Source organism: Muscardinus avellanarius, assembly GCF_963383645.1.
Source record: "Muscardinus avellanarius genome assembly, chromosome: X".
In the NCBI taxonomy this organism is placed as follows: domain Eukaryota; kingdom Metazoa; phylum Chordata; class Mammalia; order Rodentia; family Gliridae; genus Muscardinus; species Muscardinus avellanarius.
The window spans coordinates 113,809,824-113,832,908 of NC_137792.1; the positions used below are offsets into that span (position 1 = coordinate 113,809,824).

Sequence of the window (23,085 nt, forward strand, 5' to 3'; positions counted from 1 at the left end):
GGCAACACTGAATGTCAGGCGATCTTGATTTACTACCTACCTACATTGTTCATCCATTCCATCTGAGTCACGGCTAATATCATCACTCATGTAATACTTAAAGCAATTCTATTGAAAGAAAAGGAGAGGGGGAAATTTATTTAAAATACATAACATTTGTAAAGGATAAAACTTAACTTTTTTTTTTTTGGTGGTACTGGGGGTGGAACCCAGAGGCTTTCTACCTCCGGGCTATACTCCCAAACCTATTTTATATTTTATTTGAAAACAGGGTCTCACTGAGTTGCTGAGAGCCTCACTCAGTAGCTGAGGCTGGCTTCGAACATGTGCGATCCTCCTGTCTCAGCCTCCCAAGTGCGGGCGTTACAAGCGTGCGCCACCACGCCCAGCAAAACTTAACTTTTTAAATTGTTAAAATAGTAAAAGAAAGCCAGGTGTGGTGGTGCTTGCCTCTAATCTTAATGCTTGGGAGGCTGAGACAGGAGGATCCAGGTTCTCAAACAGCCTCAACTACTTAATGAGGCCCTCTGCAACTCAGTGACACCCTGTTTCAAAATAAAGAAAAAATCATGGGCTGGGGGTTTAGCTCAGAAGTAGAATACCCCTGGCTTCAATCTCTAGCACTACATGCATGCACACACACACACACACACACACACACACACACACACACAGTAAAAGACACAAAAACATGGTAGCGCACGCCTGTAATCCCAGTACTTGGGAAGCTGAGACAAGAGGATTGCAGGTTTATGGCCAGCCTCAGCAACTTAATGAGGCTATCTGCAACTCAGTGAGACCCTGTTTCAAAATAAAATAGAACTTGGGGTATAGCTCAGAGATAGAACACCCCTGGGTTCAATACTCTGTACCACAAAAAAAGTAAAGGAAATATGTACATTTGAGACAAAGCAAAAACACTGTACTAACAAATAATAGTTATTTTCAAGACAGGAATATCATAAAAAATTCTTTTTGTGGACATGTTTGTGTGTGATACTAGTGTGATACTGAACCCAGGGACACTCTACCTCTGAACTATACCCCTAAACCCTATTTTATTTTTAATTTTAAAACAGTCTCACAGCTGGATATGGTGGTACACACTTGTAATCCCAAAACTTAGGAGGTTGAGACAGAAAGATGGCAGGTTTGAAGTCAGCCTCAGCAACTTGATGGGCAGCAACTTAGCGGGCACTCTGTAACTTAGTGAGACCCTGTTTCCAAATAAATTAAATTGGACTGGAGGTGTACCTCAGAGGTAAAATGCCCTGGATTCAATCCCGAGTCCCACACACACAAAAATAAATAAATAAAATAAGATAAAAGTCTCCCCTAAGTTACCATGCACTAGCCTAAAAACTATTCTTCCTATCTCAGCCTCAAACCTGCACTCCTCCTATCTCAGCCTCCCAAGTACTAGGATTACAGGAGCAAGCAGCTGTGCTTGGCTTATAAATTAATTCTTTTTTTCCTTCTACTTTTTTTTTGGTGCTGGGCATTTTACCTCTGTCAGAGCTATACCCCCAGCCCTATTTATTTGTTTGTTTGTAACAGGGACTAAGTTGCAGAGAGCTTCACTAAGTTGCTGAGGCTGGCTGTGAAGCACGATCCTCCTGTCCCAGTCTCCCAAATGCTGGGTTTACCAGCGTGTGCCACCACGCCCAGCTAAAACAGTTTTTTTTTTTTTTTGGTGGTACTGGGGTTCCTGGAAGCCCTTCTACCTTCGGGCTACACTCCCAGACCTATTTTATTTTTGGAAACAGGGTCTCCTAAGCCAGAGCTCGAGGCTGGCTTCGAACCTGTGCGATCCTCCTGTCTCTGCTTCCCAAACGCGGGGATTACAAGCGTGCGCCACCACGCCCGGCTAAAAGAGTTTTTACTAAAACAATTTTATGGTCCTATATATACCTACCAAAGCTCTATATAAAAATATATAAGGCCAGGCATGGTAGCGCATGCCTGTATTCCCAGTCCTTGGGAAGCTGAGGCAGGAGGATCCCAGACTCAAAGCCAGCCTCAGAAATTTAGCAAGAAAAACCTGAGCAACTTACCAAGACCCTGTTTCAAAACAAAAAAATAAAAAGAGTTGGGAGTATAACTTAGACGCAGAATGTCTCTGGGTTCAACTGCCAGTACTACAAAAACCAATGGTGATGCTATTTAATAGCTTTTTGTGTGTGTGTGTGTGGTACTGGGAGTGGAACCCAGAGGCTTTCTACCACCAGGCTATATCCCAGACCTTTTTTCTATTTTATTTGGAAACAGGGTCTCACTAAGTTGCTGAGCGCCTCACTAATTAGCTGAGGCTGGCTTCGAACCCGCGCGATCCTCTTGTCTCAGCCTCCCAAGCACCAGGATTACAAGCCTGCGCCACCACGCCTGGCTATTTAATAGCTTTAAATCACCATATATATATGGCCGGGCGCTTGTAATCCCCGCAGTTGGGAGGCTGAGACAGGAGGATCCCACGGGTTCGAAGCCAGCCTCAGCTACTTAGTGAGGCTCTCAGCAACTTAGTGAGACCCTGTTTCCAAATAAAATAGAAAAAAGGTCTGGGAGTATAGCCCGGAGGTAGAAAGCCTCTGCGTTCCACCCTCAGTACCACCAAAAAAAAAAATCACCATATATAAATAGCTGCTATGAGTACAACTAGTTAATCTACATTACCTTTACAACTCAAAGTGTGTACCATGTAAGGTAGAAAATATTATGAGTGAAAAGGTTAAGGTTTATTAATACACAAATAATACACAAGTAGTAAGAGGAAAAACTTATTCAAATCTAAGTGTTGCTAACTTCAAACTCATTTCCAGTGATACTGAGACAAGGGAAGGTTCAATGCTCACCGATGAAAACAACTGATTACTGAGATGGCCTAGGCACAACCATCTGGCCCTTGAGTAAGAGAAAGCATACATATAAGGAAGGAGAAAAGATACAGGTTACAAATCCAGCAACCTGAGATCTGCCCCCTCAAAATTTAAAATAAATAAAGGTGGCTAAGAGAGAAGGATCTCAACTTCGAGGCCAACATGGCCAATATAACAGAACCTTGTCTCAAAATAAACTAAAAAATACTATAGATATATGTAGTTCAGTGGTAGCGGCTTAACTAGCATCCACTCTGGGCTTAATCTTCATTACAGAAAAATAAAATACAAGTAGACACTACCGTATGTACCCTAGATAGGTCACTGGGTAAACTGAATTCAAGAAAAGGAGGAAACAAATTGCTAACGGACAAAATGAATTTCATCACATTTAAGAAGGTCAAAACCCCGCCGGGCGTGGTGGCGCACACTTGTAGTCCCCGCGCTCGGGAGGCTAAGACAGGAGGATCGCTTAGATTCGAAGCCAGCCTCAGCTGGCTCAAGAGACCCTGTTTCCAAATAAAAATTATAAAATAGGTCTGAGAGTGTGGCCCGGAGGTAGAAGGGTTCCATCCCCAGTACCACCCAAAAAAAAAAAAAAGGTCAAAACTTCCCAGACATGGTGATGCATGCATGTAATCCCAATATTTGCAGGTTAGCAGCCAGATTCAGCAAATTAGTGAGGCCCTCCACAATTTAGTGAGACTATATTTTAAAATAAATAAAATAAAATAAAATAAAACTGGGGTAGCTCATAGGTAGAACACCCCTGGGTTCAATCTCCAATACAACAAAGAAAAGAGAAAAGGAAAGGAAAGGAGGTGTGGTGCCACCTGTAATCCCAGCTACGTGGGAGGCTGAGGCTGAGCACCACACTTCTATGCCTGAGAATTTAGTGAAAGCCTGTCTCATAATAATTTTTTTTAACAAAAGGGTTGGGGATAGCCGGGCATGGTGGCACGTGACTTGGGATCCCAGTGCTTGGGAGGCTAAGAGAATCGCAGGTTCGAGGACAGCCTCAGCAAGTAGTGCGACTCTCATCAACCTAGCGAGACGCTGTTTAAAATAAAATAGGGCTGGGGGGGTGGAACTCAGAGATCGAATGCCTCTGGGTGCCATCCCCAGTGCCATAAATAAATAAATAAATAAATAAACTAACTAACTAACTAACTAAAAATAGAATATGTTTGCAAGTGTGGCTCAGAGGTAGAATGCCCCTGGGCTCAAGCTCCAGTACCCACCCCCAAACACACACACAAAGGCTAGTGATGTAGCTCAGTTTAATCTCTAATATCACACACAAAAAGTCTAGCGTTACAACTCAGAAGAAAATATAGCCTTCCCTGCTTTTTTTTGTTTTCTGTTTTTTGGTACTGGGGATTGCACCCAGAGGTGTTCTACCTCTGGGCTACACTCCTAGCCCTTTTTATTTTTTTACTTTGAAAAAGGGTCTCGCTAAATCGCTGAGTCATGTGCCACCATGCCTAGCTCCTTCCCTGCTTTTGGGACGTGGCTTTTCAATGGGTAACAAACTAACTCAAGACTCATCTCCGCTTACATGAGTGAGGGAGCCCTACGCTTGATATTCATGGGCATTTTAAGTTTACTCCACGGGCCAGGCAGGGTGGTGACTACCTGTAATTCCAGTACTTGGGAGACTGAGGCAGGAGTATCGCAAGTTCAAAGTCAGCCTCAGAAACTTAGTAAGGCTCTTGACTACTTAGTGAGACCCTGTTTCCAAATAAGAAGTAAAATCAGGCTGGAGGTGTAGCTTAGAGGTAGAATCCTTCTGAGTTTAATCTTCAGTAAAAAAAAAAAAATTAGCTCCATGGTAATATTAATAAAAGTGTAAATGAACTGTTAAAACTCTTGTCAGCATACACTAAACATTCGTGTGTGTGTGTGTGTGTGTGTGTGTGTGTGTGCGCGTGTGTGTGTGTTGGGCACTGGGGACTAAAACCATGGGCATTCTACATCTGAGCTACACTCCCAGCTCTATTTTATTTTATCTTATCTTATGTTGAAACGGGGATCTCACTGAGTTACTGCAAGGTGACCTCAAACTTTCAATCCTACTGTCTCAGCCTACCAAATACTAGGATTAAAGACACGTGATACCCATGCCTAATTAATACATTTTTTCTCCTTTTTTTTTTTGGCAGTACTGGGGATTGAACTCAGGGACACTCCATCTGAGCTCCATACACAGCCCTATTTTTTATTCTTTATTTTTGAAACGGGGTCTCACTAAGTTGCAGAAGGTATCACTAAGTAGCTAAGGCTGGTCAAGAATCTGCAATCTTCCAGTCTCAGCCAACCAAGAACTGGGATTATAAGCATGTGCCACAACAGCTGCCTTAAACTACCCCCCCCCCCGGAACTGTGGGTTAAACCTAGGGGCATTCTACCTCCAAACGATACCACCAGCCATATTTTTATTCTTTATTTTGATACAGGGTCTAAGTTGCATAGGGCCTCCCAAATTGCTGAGAGCCAAGTATGGTGGTACATGCTTGTAATCCAAGTACTTGGGAGGCAGAGACAGGAGGATCACAGGTTCACAGCCAGCCTCAGCTTCTTAGTGAGGCCCTCCACAACTTGGTGAGACCTTGTTTCAAAATAAAAGATAAAAAATAGGGCTGGGGGTGTGGCTTGGAAGTAGATGCTCCTGGGTTCAATTCCCAGCACTGCAAAAAAAAACCAAACCAAACAAAAACAAACAAACAAAAAAATTTATAAGTTGCCGAGGCTGGCTACAAACCTGCAATCCTCCTGTTTCAGCCTCACATGTACTGGGATCACAAGCGTGTGCCACTATATCCAGCTTAAATATTTTATTTATTTATTTATTTATTTATTTATGTAGTAATGGGATCTGAACCTAGGGACATTCTACTTTCGAGCTACACACCCAGCCCTATTTTTTATTCTTTATTTTGAAACAGGGTCTCACTGAGTTACAAAGGCCTAAGTAGTAGCCGAGGCTGTCCGGGAACCACCATTCTCCTGTCTCAGCCTCCCAAATGCTGGGATTACAAGCGTGTGCCACCATGCCTGGCCCGACCAGGCCAACTCTTATTCATATCAGTTATCAGTTTACTTTACCTCCACTAGAAAGCCACCCAACCCAAGTCCTAATGACAAAAGCTTCATGAACACTCCATAATCACACTATCTCCTCTATAACGGCACTTTCCAAGACTTTAGACATCACTCTTCCCCACTACAGTGTAAGCCCTCCAAGAGCAGAAAGCTTACCAACAGATCATTACATACCTTACAAATAAGAACTTGCAGTGAAGGATGTCTATAAATGGAATCTTTTTGAAAATGATTGACCTGTTGTCCACAAGCCGTGCAGCTCACAATTCCATGAAGGCCATCTTCTAGGAAAAAGGAGTGATCATTATTCACACATTTACACACAGAGGGGAAAATATGTTTACCTTAGTCAGTATATTGAAAACTTTGTATTGGAAATGGAAGACCTCATAACCCTTGAGAAACTGCTTTTTTGACAAGTTTAAATTATTAACTTTTTCAACTCTCTTCAACACCTAACAATATTGGTAAATTCAAGCTACCAATCCCATGCTATTTCCTTTTACATTTCTCACACCCTAACATAACATGACCCATGAAGTTTCTAAACCAGGAGCAATGGTGCTCGCCTGTAATCCCAGTACTTGGGAGGCTGAAACAGGAGGATCGCAGGTTCAAGGCAACTTAGCAAGATCTTCACCAACTTAGCAAGAACCTGTTTCCAAATAAAAATTAAAAAGGGCTGAGAGTGTAGTTAAAGAGGTGGAATGCCCTTAGGGTCCAATCCCCAGTACCAAACAAAGTTCTAAAGTTCAAGAGCTCTTATTTCATGTTGGTATTGCTTTACAAATAAATATAACATCACTTCTTAAAAATGGGGAAGTGACACATGTGGAAAGATTCGTTTTCAACCCTATATGTGTTAGCCATGCCCTGAAGGTTTTTATTCTCAATGTGAAATTGTGTGCAAAAATCTTATCAATAAAGTACATGAAAATTTGCACATGACATTACCAGAACCATCCAAAGAATCTGCTTTGATGGCGCACACTTGTAATCCCAGTACTTGGGAGGCTGAGACAGGAAAATCCCAGGTTCCAGGACAGCCTCAGGAAGTAGTGAGACTCTCATCAACCTAGTGAGAGCCTACTTCAAACTAAACAAAAGAATAGGGATGGGGCTATATCCTGTAGGTAGAATACTTCTGGGCTCAGTCTCTAGGACCACCAAAAAAAAAGACACTCAGACACTTGTCTATAGTCCCAGCTACACTTGAGCCCAGGAGTTCAAGGAAAGACTGGGCAAGACAGTAAAACCCCATCTAAGAAAACAAAAAGAAAAAACAGGCTGTCTTTCGACCTCTAAAATACTGGATTCAACTGGGCTTGCTAGCGCACACTTTGTCATCCTAGTACTTGGAAGGCTGAGACAGAAGTTCACAAGTTCGCGGCCAGGCTCAGCAACTTAGGCCATCTGCAACTTAGTGAGACCCGGTTTCCAAACCAAAGAATAAAATAGGTCTGGGGATATAGCTTAGAGGTTGAATGCCCCTGGGTCCTATCCCCAATACCGCCGCAAAAAAAAAAAACCCACTGGATTCAAATCGCAGACATTTTTTACACATGAACCTGATGTACAACCAAGACTTTGATCCAAATAAGACAGTAGATTATGATTCAAAACAGACCCGTGAAAACACCTGCATTCACAAATAAAAGGGAGAAAAGTAGGGGGAAAATATCACCCACCTCTGTCTCCATTTATAAATAAAAGACAAATCATTATATATATTTCTATCTTGTAATTTTCTATTTTGTGATTTTGATAGTTTTAAGATTTAAAGCACCATGAGACTAAACATTATTGTATGCTTATTTTTAGAAGCTAAAGAAGTTTTTTTCTTTTTGTGGTACTGAGGATTGAACCCAGGGGCATCCCTACCAATGAGCTATAATCCTAACCCTATTTTTTATTCTTTATTTTGAAACAGGGTCTCACTAAGTTATGAAGGGCCTACTAAGTAGCTGAGGCTGGCTACAAACCTGCAGTCCTCCTGTCTTAATCTCCTAAGTACTGGGATTACAAGCGTGCACCACCATGCCCAGCTAAGAAGTTTCAAGTACAAGGACCAGCTAGGCACAGCGGTACAAACCCATTATTCCAATACTTGAAAAACTAAGAGGGAAGATTGCAAATTCAAGGACAGCCTCAGCAATTCAGTGAGACCTTGTTTCAAAACAGAAAAACTAAAATGGGGCTGGGAGTGTGGCTCTGAGGTAGAATGCTCCTGGATTCCATCCCCTCGTATCATGAAAAAAAGCACAAGGACAACACCATACTTTTTCAGGAAATAAGAAAATTTGCAGGGTTACTATATACGTTGCTAATATTTTACTTTAAATCACACCGTCCTACAGGCATGGTAGCACATGCCTGTAATCCCAGTACTTAGAAGGATGGCAGGAGGATCACAGGTTTGAGGCTACCCTCAGCAACCTTGGGAGGCCCTCCGTAATTTAGTGAGACCACATTCCAAAATAAAAAATAACATAGGGCTGGGGGTGTAGTGCAGAGGTAGAATGCTTCTGGCTTCAATCCCTAGGAACACACACACACACACACACACACACACACACGTCAGCATCCTATGTTTGTGTTTTCATCTTGAGTATTCATATTATTGTTGTTTTAACAAAAACAAATATATAACATACATTTTCATTACAAATAATGATTTCATTCAAGAAACCAAACAAGATAAATGAAAACTACAGATGAATATTCATCCTGTGCTAAATGTTATTACCTTTTAGGTATTTTCACAATATACAGCGAACAAGAATTTCTTTTAAACAATGCGATCCTTTGGAAAAATTCCCCAACATGAGCAAAAAAAATAGTATATAAAGAACCCACTGCTGTGCTAATCAGAAAACAAAAACTGGAAATAACTTCATATTTTAGAAAAAATTTTATTCATACTATAACAGAATTATGTATAGCAGCAGATATATAGTAAGAATAAAGATATATATAGTAGATATATATTTACTGACATATATAAATTTCAAAAACAATATAAAAAGTGTTCCCAAAGGAAATATACAGCATACTATTTTTTATATTTTCAATGAAAAATGTTTTAATACATGTATAAAAATATAGAAAAACATGCATAAACATGCACATGCATAAAATTTAAGATAATCATTACCTGTGGGGTGGGAGGAAGGGGAAATGGATGAAAGGAGGACTGAACCATTATTTTATTTAAGTGAGATCTGAAGTAAATATGGTAAAATGTTGAAATGTTACTTTATGTACTTGTTTCTGTATATGTTTTAAATTTTTATATTTAGATATAAAATATCTTCAAGATTATAACAGTATATAAATAGAAAAGAGGTATTTTCATTTCTGACTTCACATTTTAGTGGTTTTAAAAAGAGAACAAAATTATTTTGCTGTGCAGAATATTTAGGTATAACATAATTTTTAACAATTAAACTGGGGACATTACGTCAAAATAGACTATGATTGTTTTTTGGGGGACAGGGAATTACTGGGGATTGCACCCAGTGACTTTATATCTCTGAGCTACACCCTCAGTCCTTTTTCTTTTTCTTTTGAAACAGGGTGTTGCTAAGTTGCTGAGGCTGACCTCAAACCAGTGATTACCCTGTCCCGGTCTTTCAAGTACTAGGATTACAGGCATGTACCACCATGCCCAGGCTAGGATATTTTTAAAAAGGCAATTCGTGAAATGGTCGCTTTAGCTGTGCCATTATGCTATAATTTTGTTCCAAATCAATCAAAGATTATTTTATATAGAAAGTTTACATGCTTGACAATTTCTTACATTAGGCTTAGATTTTGGAACAAATTTTACTAAAAAGTTTGAATGCTAATTACAATTCAGTACCTCCGATCACTCCTTTATTCATTTGTGTATATATAAGTAAACCTAAATTAAATTTCCCATGTGATTCCCTTTTTTTTCCCTTTGGTACGTACTGGGGATGGAATCCAGAGGCATTCTACCTCCAAGTTATACCCCCAACCCGACTTGATTTCTTATATGGAAATAGGGTCTCACTAAGTTAGAGAGAGGGCCTCTCTAAGTTGCCGAGGCTGTCCTTGAACCTGTGATCCTCCTGTCTCAGCCTCCCAAGTACTGGGATTACAAGCCTGTGCCGCCACACCCGGCTCCCTGTGTGATTTCTGACGGTTTTTACAGATGGAACAAATGATTAGGACAAGCCTAAACATAAAATATTTAAATGCTACTATAGGACAATAAACACACATATTCCCTTAAGTATCACAAACAATCTTAAATACAACACTCAATACAAATGTTCTAGAGACACTCTCAGCTGAGACCAGCAGCATAGCAAAGTGGCGCTGGGAATACCCTCCCCGATCACAATGGTTCTTCTTTTACTGTGCTTTCAGATGCTATCCACATTTCAGACACTATTCAGTTCTAGAATCCCTTCCCGAAAGACACCACTTGGACATCGTGATGCAAAGTAGTCTATGCTGAAGGATCCACGATCGGAAGCTGCTCATGTTACCGAGCCTTACCATCATCACTTGCTGATTCCCTGAAGTTGTGAGAACTGCACCTTACCTGGGGAGCTGTGTCGCCGCCATGGCAGTTTCCCTACTATAAACGATATTCTCAGAAAATCGTTTCAAAGGGGGCTGGACACCCCCTTGTGGGCCAAAGACTAAACGTTTCCTTGATTTTCACTGGCAACCTAATAAATTATTTAATCTGAAACCTGATAGAATAAGTACAGATATATTTTACTGGCTCCATCAAGATAATCACAGTATTGAAATAAAAATCTTCATTGATTTTCCCCAATATAAATATTTTACTAGAATGTCACCTTTTAGATAACATGGTCAGTATAAAATAGATACCTTTATTACACTTCTATTTAGAACTGGAGCGTCACGCTCTGTCCTTTGGAGAGTCACTCGGTTCATAGTTGTACATACTGGCTCTGCTCGTCTGCCCAGGTGTGTATACAGGCACTCTTTAGGAACCACACACAAACAGGTAGGACACACACTCCACTCTCAGAAATTTCTAAATGAACTCTTCTTATGCTATACATTATAGAGAAATGTAGCCAGTTTGGATGTACACATCAGTGCAGGTGGAAGGATAAGGGACAGGTGGCCCTAGCACATGGAGAGAAGTTTATTAGCTCTAGCTCCCTTCTGCTTCCAACTCAACTCTACATTGCATAGCAGATCTGAAACTTTAGCATACACTAAGAACAAATTTACCTTGGTCATTAGTGACCTTGTTCCCAGAAATGCTACCCTGTTAGAAGTTAAGTCAAGGGGTTTTCATTTTTAATAAGTGCCCCAAGGTCAATGCCTAACACAGATGTCTATCACTCTATGTAACAATATTCTGAATATATGTGGAGTTAGTTACCTGAAGGCCACAGGCAAAATTTTGGAATAAACCTCTAATTCTTCCTGGGTAAGAGAAAACACGTGGTATTCTGCCATATAGGTATTGTGGAACTAACATGTGGAGGAAGGAAACGCTAATAAGCTTCTTGAAATAACTTAATAGCCGCTGAAGGCAAGGGTATTTTGATAAATGGTGTTTAACCTTTTCTGCTTCAGAGCTCAAAGAGCACCAGAAGTTACTTTTAAGCAGTGCTTTTAATAAACAATGGCAGAAAATGGAGGTATTTTTAGGAAGCACAAAATTTTCCAATATGGTCATAAACAGCAATTTAAACTCATGTTCCATTTGCACTTGTATTTACCTCCGCGCTTTTTGAGATTCTCAGTTTTCATTTTACTTCTGCTTCTAAATTCAGGCCCTTTAAAATCATCTTTGTCTTCATTCAGCACTGGCTCTGGCTGTACAATCACTGTACCTAGAATGATTTCATTTAGAAAACCATTACACATACTAAATGTGCAAGTGAAGTACAAGACTTCAGTTCAGACAAAGCCAACATTGCTGGTACATAGTTTCTCCTTCAACGCTTAAAACGTGTATAAGGACCTCACGAGAGTAAACGAGATAGGAAAGCAGTACAAGGGCCAGGTGCCAACAATCACACTACGTGGCTGGAATATGGTTCATAGAAGGAGGGTGAGGTATTACGGATTGTAACAGAAATGTAGGAACCAAAGAGCCTCAGCCCAATTCTGAATGTTTATAGTGCCAATTCCAAAAGCTGTTATGAATATTAACATTCAAGCTAAGTTCCATAGAGAATTTGTAAAATAGTAAAGAGGAATAAAAAAGACATTTTACTCTTTTTATATTAGAAATGAGAAAAAACTTTTAAGGTATTTTTCAGGGTTGTTTTATTTTACTTTGGGGATGAGTGGAGGGGATCATTCAATTAAGGCTGCATTTGTTCTACAGGATTTCCCAAATAGTATGTCAAAGCTTCACTACCCTGCAAAATCAAGAGCATTGTTAAGATTAGCCTAGAGTTTAATTTTTTTTGGTGGTACTGGGGATGGAACCCAGAGGCTTTCTAACTCCAGGCTATACTCCCAGACCTATTTTCTAGTTTATTTGGAAACAGGGTCTCACTAAGTTGCTGAGAGCCTCACTAAGTAGCTGAGGCTGGCTTCGAACCTGTGCGATCCTCCTGTCTCGGCCTCCCAAGCGCTGGGATTACAAGCGTGAGCCACCACGCCCAGCTAGCCTAAAGAGTTTTAAATGGAAGATTACTTTAAGAAAGCTAAAGTGCTCTAACAATAAATTGTGGAATGAAAGCATTTGTTCGTGTCCATTGAACTATTTTAGAAAGAAAAGTCCTTTCTTAACTACAGAACAAATGGACTGAAGAGAAAGTTATCAATTTAACTTTTCAATCCATTCTCTCAAGAGCAAATAAAATGGACATTGCAAAAAGGGTCCAGGTCTCAAACCTCACCTACATTGTTCCATTTAGTAAGTGGCCATTACCGACAACAATTAAAGTAAAAGCAGGTGGCTGTCAGTGCTCCCTCTGAAACACAGATCTTTGTTATTCAACAAGCAGATTTTGGCAAGTTACAGCATCTAGATGTTACGTGAATTTCTGAATCTCTAAAAAAGGGGGGAGAGGGCATAAAAGATTTCCATTTTGTAGACTCTGCTTAAGTTTAAATGATCCTCATCCCCCTCAAAAAAGTTATTTACAACAATCATATCATGCATATAGGCTAGAGAAGCCCCAGCATATGAAAATAACTCAAGATATTTGTGTGTATGTGGTGTTACTTGGGGTGGAACCCAGAGGCTTTCTACCTTCAGGCTACACTCCCAGACCTATTTTCTATTTTATTTGGAAACAGGGTCTCACTAAGTTGCTGAGAGCGCAGGGATTACAAGCGTGCGCCACCACACCCGGCTAACTCGAGATTTTAAAATATTCAAAAAATAATTCAGCCTTTCTTTCCTGAAGATTCTTCTCTAAATGGAACAAAGCAAAGTATCAAAGTGGAAATTGTGCACCCACTAGCTTTGGATTAAGGCAAACTGGGTTGAAATCTTAGCTTCTCAATTTAAAACCAAAAAAAAAAAATGGCCTTGAACTCTGAATGTGTTCCCTTAACACCATAAACCGTAACTACCCTGCTGCACCCTTTTGAGTTCATTTGGATACCTACACATACTCAATACAGTATTTTGACAATAAAAATAACCACACAGATTTAACCGTATGAAGCAGGTTTATTTGTTCTAGTATAACAGAAATAGGCTTTACTCAGGTTAGCGACATACTGATTTCTCTCACAGTATCGGTGAGTTTCAACTCCGAATTCTTAACACCATAAGCACGCCCCATGGCATTCACCAAGAATGTTACCATTCAGTGAGACGCTGCCATTGGGACGCAGACTCTCCTGTTAGTTGTTTCTGACCTCAGACAAAAAACCCACTGCCTAAAACTGACATAATTTGGCAAGCCAAGTAAATCATAGGCCCCTCAATTCTTCTTCTGCCACTTTTCTAACATTTCCTTTCCATATTTTCTTTTCTTGTCTTTTGTGTGTGTGTGTGTGTGTGTGTGTTTCGTACTCGGGATTAAGCCCAGGGACATTCTACCTCTGAGCTATACCCGCAGCCCTATTTTAATCTTGAAACAGAGTCTCACTAAGTTGCAGAGGACCTCACTAAGTTGCTGAGGCTGGCCGCAAACCTGTGATCCTCCTGTCTCGGCCTCCCAAGTACTGGGATGACAAGCGTGCGCCACCACGCCCGGCCCACATGTCATTTCTCAATTCACACTGTAGCTCCTAAACAAAAGCTGACACCTCTACCCACCAAATTTTGTAAATTTCCATAATTCTAAAAATGCATCACAAAAACATAGGGAACAAGATTTAATAAACACTGCTATAAAAGATCTGACTGTGAGAGTAAATTAAAAATTCTACTAAGAGACATGGTTTAACAGTGAAAAAAATTAAAATGTTGACTCTTTCAAACACAGTGGAATCACCAATTCCCTTATCACTCTTTCTTCATCCACTCTGCAATCAGACATAAGCTATGAAAAGTCCAAGATCTTCAGTTAGCTTTTTCCCCCTCCATCTAATTAATGGAATTTTACAGTTAAAGAGTTGACATATATATGACAACATTTTTGAAAAAAGGTAACTTTACGCAGTACATCTAAATCTATCTTTAATGGTTAACTCTGGCTTTTTAGCCGTAGGGAATTTAAGACAGGGGCTGGGAGAGAGCTCAGCAACAGAGTGCTGACTACCACAAGTGAGGCCCCGGGTTTGATATTTGAGACCACTGAAAAAGGGAGAATGCATTAAGACTAATCTGAACTAAAACTTTTAAGTTTTCAAGAATTGTCATTACGTTTTTACATAAACCAAGCACATAAAAATTTAGCAAATCAAAACTATTCAACTTTTAACCCTACCTCCACATTCAAGTATCGTTTAGAAAACAAAGGCCCCTCCCCTTTTGTTTACAAACCCAATGGAAAAAATATTTGATTTTGTTCTTTTCGAAACTAATTGGATATTCCAAATTTTTACCATCAATAACACGTTACTATGATCGTTCTAATACACTTCCAGACCACGATCAGTAAAAGACTAACATGGTCTTTTAAATATAGCTAACAGAAACCACATTCCATTTTGTGATCATTGCATTTAAAAATACATTTTAACTGTAAATGGATATGAAAAATTAACAAACCTTACCTTTTGGCAAGCTTTGCATAGTAATGTCATTTTCTGAATTTTCATTAGAAGCATCTTCATTCACAGTTTCATCTAAAGGTTTTTCATCATCAGATTCTACATACTTTGTTACAATTGAAGGTTTCCTAGAAAACAATTAAGTCCATAGAATTATGAGCATTTCTGACCACTGGAACATCACTCCAAAGACATAAGTAATATGTTTAGATTTTGCAGTAGCTCTCAATCGGGGATGTGTATCAGAATCAGAAAGGAAAGCATACATCTCTGAAATATCACTACAGGATATGATTCAGTAACATACAGTAGGACCAGGACATGTGCAGTGTGTGTGTGTGTGTGTGTGTGTGTGTGTGTGTGTGTGTGTGTGTGTACACAGGGATGGGACCCAGGGGCATTTTACCTCTGGGCTACACCTCCAGTCCTGATTTATTTTTTATTTAGACACAGGGTCTTCCTAAGTTGAAGAGAGCCTCACTAAGTTACTGAGGCTGTCCTCGAACCATTCATCTTCATATCTCAGCCCCCTAAGTATTGGGAGTACAGGCATGTGCCACCATGCCTGGCCATGTATGTTCTTAAAAATCTACAAAGGGAAGCCGGGCATGGTGGCACATGCTTGCAATCCCAGCATTCGGAAGGCTGGATCACATGTTAGCGGCCAGCCTCAGCTACTTAGTGAGACCCTGTTTCAAAATAAGGAATAAAAAACAGGCTTTGGCTTTCATCCTCAGGACTTCAAAAAAAATCTACAAAGGGGATCATGAATGTTTATGAATCACTATTGTAGAGAATAAAATAACAAGCAAGCAAGCTGTACTTAGAGGCAACAAGAGTCCAATAGACTAAAGCAGCAAATTGCTAGTAAGAAATACACTCCCGTGGGGCGCATGCCTATAATCCCAGTACTTGGGAGGCTGAGATAGGAGGGTAGAAAGTTCGGGGACAGCATCAGCAACCTAGTGTAACTCTCAGCAACTTAGGAAGACCCTGTTTCCAAATAAATTTGTTTTTTGTAGGTCTGGAGATGGAACCCAAGGGCATTTGACCTCCGAGCTACACTCCCTGCCCTATTTTTTATCCTTTATTTTGAAACAGAGTCTCACTGAGTTACAGAGGGCCTCACTAAGTAGCCTAGGCTGTCCCCAAACCGCGATCCTCGGGTTTCAGCCTCCCAGTACAGGGATTGCAAGCGTGCACCACCACGCCCAACTTTGGTTCAAAAGTTTTTAAATATATTTTAAAGAGGTGGGGCTCGAATGTAGAATGTCCCTAAAATCAATCCCTAGTACAAATATATATATTTCCCAGTATTTGGGGGGTTAAGTATATTTAGAAATAGTTTAAGTCCTTGTGAACAATTTAACAACTGAGAACCAAAAAAAAACTGTTTACCAAGACAGGTGTAGTGGCACATGATTGCTGATCCCAGTACTTGGGAGGCTAAGAAAGGAGGATCGCAGGTTTGCGGCCAGCCTCAGCTACTTAGTGAGGCCCTCCACAACTGAAACCCTGTTTTAAAATAAAAAATAAGAAATAGGGCTGGGGGTATAGCTTGGAGGTAGAAGGCCCCTGGGTTCCACCCCCAATACCACACAAAAAAAGTCTGCCATTCTTTCATAGCCTCATAACTTACATCTATGATGACTAACACTCATCCTAGACAATTTCACACAATCCTAAAATACCATGTTGTCTTACACATTCAATACTTCTTTTTTTCTCCTTTTTCAGCACATATTATTATCTAAAACATTAAATACATATATATGCATTCATGTATATATACATAAATATACACATGGATATATATATATAAAGAAACATATACATACACACATATATCTATGTATATACAAACACATGTGTTTTGCATGTGTGCTTATTTGTTTATGTGGTTTTAGGGATTAAACCCAGGGGATATCTACCACTGAACTATAATCAAAGCTCTTTTTTATTTTAAAACCCAGTCTTGTTAAATTATCATACAATGGCCTCGAACTTGTAATCCTACAGTCTCAGCCTCCAAAATACTGGGATTAGCCACACACAAGCGTGGCACACGCTTGTAATCCCCGCGCTTGGGAGGCTGAGACAGGAGGATCGCACAGGTTCGAAGCCAGCCTCAGCTACTTAGTGAGGCCCTCAGCAACTTAGTGAGACCCTGTTTCCAAATAAAATATAAAATAGGTCTGGGAGTATAGCCCGGAGGTAGAAAGCCTCTGGATTCCACCCTAACCACAAAATAAAAAAAAAACACTGAGATTACAAGCATGCCCAAGTCCACCCACCTTTAGAAATGAGCTATACACTGCAAAGGTCATTAACTCTTTTTTTTTTTTTTTTTGGCAGTACTGGGGATGGAACCATTCTATCTCCGAGCTGCACCCCCAGCACTATTTTTTATTCTTTATTTTTGAAACAGGGTCTCAGTGATTTGCAAAGGGCCTCACTAAGTAGCTAAGGCTGTCCGCAAACCACAATCCTCCTGTTTCAGCCTCCCAAATGCTGGGATTACAAGCATGCACCACCACGCCTGGTTTACATAATAAAACTTTCACTAAAAATTCCCTTCATGTTCAAATTTGGAATGACTATTGAAACTGGGTGATACAGAGATTGTATTATAACAAATTAGTCAGTTTATGATAGGTGCAGTGATACGCACCTGTAAACCCAGTACTTGGAAGGCTGAGACAGGATGATCTAAGGTTGAAGGTCAGTCTCAGCAACCTGGCAAGACCGTGATTCTAAACAAGAATAAATTTTAAAAAAGGGCTGGGGTGAAGCTCAGAGGTAGAGTGCCCCTGGATTCATTCCTGAATGCCAAAAAAAGTACGTAAAACAAAATATATTTTGTATACTATTTTAATTATATAATTATATTTCTAGAAATGGAAACTAATACAGCCAGGAAAAAACTTTTTTCCCTTCAACATCAACCAACCTCTTTGATCGTGATGATCCTGAAGATTTGGATTTTTCTGAAGACATAGTTCCCTAAACATGAGAAAAAACGCAAAGGTGAGTACACTCTCAAAGTAACATCTCTATCATTAACTATTTTCCTATACAGCAAGATCTTGGATATATTGATATAATGAGATAATTTATATGCCTAAAATACTTCTGTCTGTCTTTCTGTCTCTCTCTCTTTGGTAGTACTGGGGACTGAACTCAGGGGCACCCTACCTCTGAGCTACACTTCCAGCCCTATTTTTATATTTTATTTAGAAACAGGATCTCACTAAGTTGCAGAAGGCCTCAATAAGTTGCTGAGGCTGGCCACAAACCCGTGGTCTTTCTGTCTTAGCCTTCCAAATACTGGGATTACAGGTGTGTGTCACCAACCCAGCCTAAAATACTCTTCTAAAAGCAATTTCAATAGTTAATTCTTGAGCTAGGCATGGCAGCGTGTGCCTGAAATCCAAGTACTTGGGAGGCTGAGAGGAGAATTGCAGGTTCATGGACACCCTCAGCAACTTAACAAGGCTCTCAGAAACCTAGCAAGACTCTGTTTCAAAAAAGAATAAGCCAGCCGGGCATGGTGGCACACGCCTGTAATCTCAGCATTCAGGAGGCTGAGGCAGGAGGATCGTGGTTCGTGGACAGCCTCAGCTATTTAGTGAGGCCCTCTGCAACTTAGTGAGACTCTGTTTCAAAATAAAGAATTATAAAAAGGGCAGGGGGTGTACCTTGGAGGTTGAATGCCCCTAGGTTCCAGTTCCAAACCCGCCAAAAAAAAAAAAAAAAAGAATAAGCCAAGTCAGGCGTGGTGGCGCACGCTTGTAACCCCAGCCTTTGGGAGGCTAAGACAGGAAGACTGCGCAGGTTCAAAGCCAGCCTCAGCTACTTAGTGAGGCTCTCAGCGACTTAGTGAGACCCTGTTTCCAAATAAAATAGAAAATAGGTCTGGGAGTATAGCCCAGAGGTAGAAAGCCTCTGGGGTCCACCCCAGTACCACCAAAAAAAAAGAGGAATAAGCCAAGCATGGTGGCACATGCTCATAATTCCAGTATTTGGGAGACTGAGACAGGAGGATTACAGGTTTGCAGTCAGCCTCAGCTACTCAGTGAGGCCCTCGCAAATTAGTAAGACCCTATTTCAAAATAAAGAATAAAAAATAAGGCTGAAGGTGTAACTCAAGAGGCGGAATGCCCCTGGGTTCCATCCCCAGTACCGAAAAAAAAAAAAGAGAGAATAAAAATATAACTGGGGTTATAGCTCAGAAATAGAACATCCGAGAGTTCAATCCCCAGGAACACCAAAAAAAAAAGCTAATTCTCAGTGGTACAGTGCAGGCTTAGCATGCACATAGCCCTAGATTCAATCACTAAAGTCCCCCAAATAACCTAATTCTCATTTCTACTGTCAGGTTTTCTTGAGTGAAGCTTAATTTTGGTCCTCATTTATCTCATTTTATTTTGTTTAGTTCATTTTTGACACTTGGGGATTGAAGTCAGAACTTCTATCATGCGATCTACCACTTACCTACACCCCAGCCCCAATTTCGTGCCTTTTGTCTTGTAGTACTGTGAACTGAACCCACGGCCTCACACGTGCTGGGCCAGCACTGGACCACTGATCTAAATCCTCAGTTCTGTCATTTTACTCATTGCCACTGCATGCTAGGGGGTGCCAGGGGACACCCCGCTGTACCATGACCCTTAGACAAAACAAAGGTGCAGAAGTAATCAGACATCAATACAGGGAGTTTTAAGAAGGATCTAAAATATGTCATTCTCTATGCTAAAATGGCACAGAGTAACTACTACAGCTTACTGAGTGAAACACTTGCCATCATTAGTACACGGTATATCATAATAATAGGTTCCATTTTGTTTTGTACTGGGGATTGAACACAGGGGCATTCTACCTCTAACCCACACTTCCTGGCTCCCCTTTTTTTAGGAAACAGGGTCTCTAGGTTGCTGAGAATCTCACTACTTGCTGAGGCTGTCCTTGAACCTGTGATCCTGTCTCAGCCTGCAAAGAAGTGAGTTTACAGGGGTATGTCACCAGGCCCAGCTGGATTAAATTTTTTACAATACATGCAAAGAATCTCAGAACAGTGTGGGCCTGCATATCAAGTAAAGAACCTCAATATGGAATGCTATGAGACTCTGAATACTAAGTTTTGAGAAATCTATGAATCATGGAACCATGCACAAAACATCTACCTTAAACATCACTGGTAGAACATGATGATGGTTGGATACCTGTCAACAAGCCTTAAGTTTTGTGACTTTAAACTAATGAAGTAAAGCATAAAAGTAACAAAAACAATGAAAACATCCTCACACTGGGCTGGGCCACTACCAAAATGAAGAACAAGAATAGCCTTAAACACAGGTACATACTAACCAAAATCAATATAATGACTTACATGCAAGTTGGTTACTAGTAATTAATGAATGTTTGAAAAATGCTACAAATTATTGTTACCTCTTCCTTGGTATTTTCCATCATATCAGAATTATTTCCAGAACCACTGATTTTGTCTAAAAAAGAAATAAAGATTATTTTTCTCATCAATGTATTATCAAAGAGCTCACCTATACCTACAATTCCATGAAGTCATTTTTTTGTATGTGGTACTGGGACTGAACTCAAGGACACTCTACCTCTGAGCTATATGTCCAGCCCAATTTTTTATTCTTTATTTTGAAATAGGGTCTCACTGAGTTGCGGAGGGCTTTACTAAGAAGCTGAGGCTGTCCGCAAACCGCGATCCCTCCTTTCTCAGCCTCCCGAATGCTGGGATTCCAAGCGAGCGCCACCACGCCCGGCTCTAGGTGTATTATAATATGAGCATTACCAATACTGACATACTTCATAGCTTAAAAATGGGTTCATGGGAGCCGGGCGTGGTGGCGCACGCTTGGAATCCCAGCATTCGGGAGGCTGAGACCGGAGGACTGCGGTTCGCGGACAGACTCAGCTACTTAGTGAGGCCCTCTGCAACTCAGTGAGACCCGGTTTCAAAATAAAGAATAAAAAATAGGGCTGGGAGTATAGCTCAGAGGTAGAATGCCCCTGGGTTCCATCCCTAGTACAGAAAAAAAAAAGACTTATCAAGGCATGCAAACACACAGAGGAAACTGAAATGCATAGTACTAAATGACAGAAGCCAATCTGGAATCATTCACACAGATGATTCCAAATATGTGACATTCTGGAAAGGCAAAGCTAGAAAGACAGTAAAAAGATCAGTGGTTGCCAGTGCCAAGACTAGAAGAAGGGATGAAGCCGGGTGTGGTGGCGCACGCTTGTAATCCCAGCATTCGGGAGGCTGAGACCTGGAGGATCGCGGTTTGCAGACAGCCTTAGCTACTTAGTGAGGCCCTCTGCAACTCAGTGAGACCCAGTTTCAAAATAAAGAATAAAAAATAGGGCAGAGGACATAGCTTAGAGGCCAAATGCCCCTGGGTTCCATCCCCAGACCCACCAAAAAAAAAAAAAAAAAAAAGAAGGGATGAAGAATAAGGGAAGCACAGAGGATATTTAATGCAATGAAACTAGTCTGTATGATGCCACAATGATGGAGACAGGACAGGATGAATTTGCCAAAAATCCTTAGAATATGTAATATCAAACACTATCCTTGAGAGGGGCAGAGTGGCACACACTTGTAATCCTAGTACTTGGGAGGCTGAAACAGGAGGATCGCAGGTTCAAGACCAGCCTCAGCAGCTTAGTGAGGCTGTCAGATATTCAACAAGACCCTGTTTGAAGATAAAAAAAAATAAGCTGGGCGTGGTGGCACACGCTTGTAATCCCAGCATTTAGGAGGCTGAGACAGGAGGATGGCGATTTGCAGACAGCCTCAGCTACTTAGCGAGGCCCCCCGGTAACTTAGTGAGACCCTGTTTCATAATATAGAATAAAAAATTGGGCAGAGGTTGTAGCTTGGAGGTCAGATACCTCTGGGTTCCATCCCCAGACCTGCAAAAAAAAATAATAATAATATAGGGCTGGGGGTGTAGTTCAGAGGTAGAATGCCCCTGGATTCAATCCCAATTGCCACTTAAAAAGTGATACTTATATAAACAGGTTTAGGGTAACAGTATGTATCAAGGATGGTTCAACACTTTTTTTTCTTTTGGGGGTACTGGGGACTGAACCCAGGGGCATTCCACCTCTGAGCTACACCCCCAGCCTTATTTTTTATTCTTTATTTGAAACAAGGTCTAAGTTGAAGAGTGCCTCACCAAGTAGCTGAGACTTCCTGTCTCAGCCTCCCAAGTACTGGGATTACTTTTTTTTTGGGGGGGGGGGTTACTGGGGGTGGAACCCAGAGGCCAGAGGCTTTCTACCTCCGGGCTATACTCCCAGACCTTTTTTTTTCTATTTTATTTGGAAACAGGGTCTCACTAAGTTGCCGAGATCCTCACTAAGTAGCTGAGGCTGGCTTCAAACCTGTGGGATCCTCCTGTCTCAGCCTCCCAAGCGCGGGGATGACAAGCGTGCGCCACCACGCCCGGCCAAGTACTGGGATTCCAAACCTGCACTACCATGCCAGGCTTATGGTTCGCCAATTTTAAACAATATAACAAGCTGATGAGAACTGTGCATAGTAGAGAAGGCTATGGGAAGGCAGGTATATACTGCAACTTACCATACATTTCACTCAATTTTGCTGTGAATGTGAAATAGCTCTAAAAAGAGTATTTATTTCCGGCATGTGGTGCTGAGACTGAAGGCAGGCATACTGCCTCCAAGCTCCATCCAAAACCTATTGTTTGGTGTGTGGCACCGGGGCCTGGACACAGAGGCACTTACCTTTGAGCTAAACCCCCACCCGATTTTCTTTCTTATTTGGAAACAGGACCTCACTAAGTTGTGGAGGGCCGCACTAAACTGTTGAGGCTGGCTTCGAACCTTTCATACTCGTCTCAGCCTCCTAAGTACTGGGATGATAGGCCTGCACCACCATGCCAGGATCTATTTTTTAACA

The 23,085-nt window shown here is 40.9% G+C and overlaps 1 protein-coding gene across 1 annotated transcript in view; it reads right to left on the bottom strand.

Annotated features, from left to right (window-relative positions):
- ATRX (ATRX chromatin remodeler) overlaps positions 1–23,085 on the bottom strand; it is a gene marked incomplete at both ends in the record, with an annotated part of 162,023 nt that overhangs the window by 112,141 nt on the left and 26,797 nt on the right. The window contains 6 exons of the mRNA XM_080719003.1: positions 41–108; positions 6,150–6,259; positions 11,717–11,830; positions 15,129–15,253; positions 18,076–18,128; positions 20,574–20,629. Of these exons, the coding sequence (XP_080575129.1) occupies positions 41–108; positions 6,150–6,259; positions 11,717–11,830; positions 15,129–15,253; positions 18,076–18,128; positions 20,574–20,629 (526 nt within the window). The remainder of the gene's footprint in view (positions 1–40; positions 109–6,149; positions 6,260–11,716; positions 11,831–15,128; positions 15,254–18,075; positions 18,129–20,573; positions 20,630–23,085) is intronic.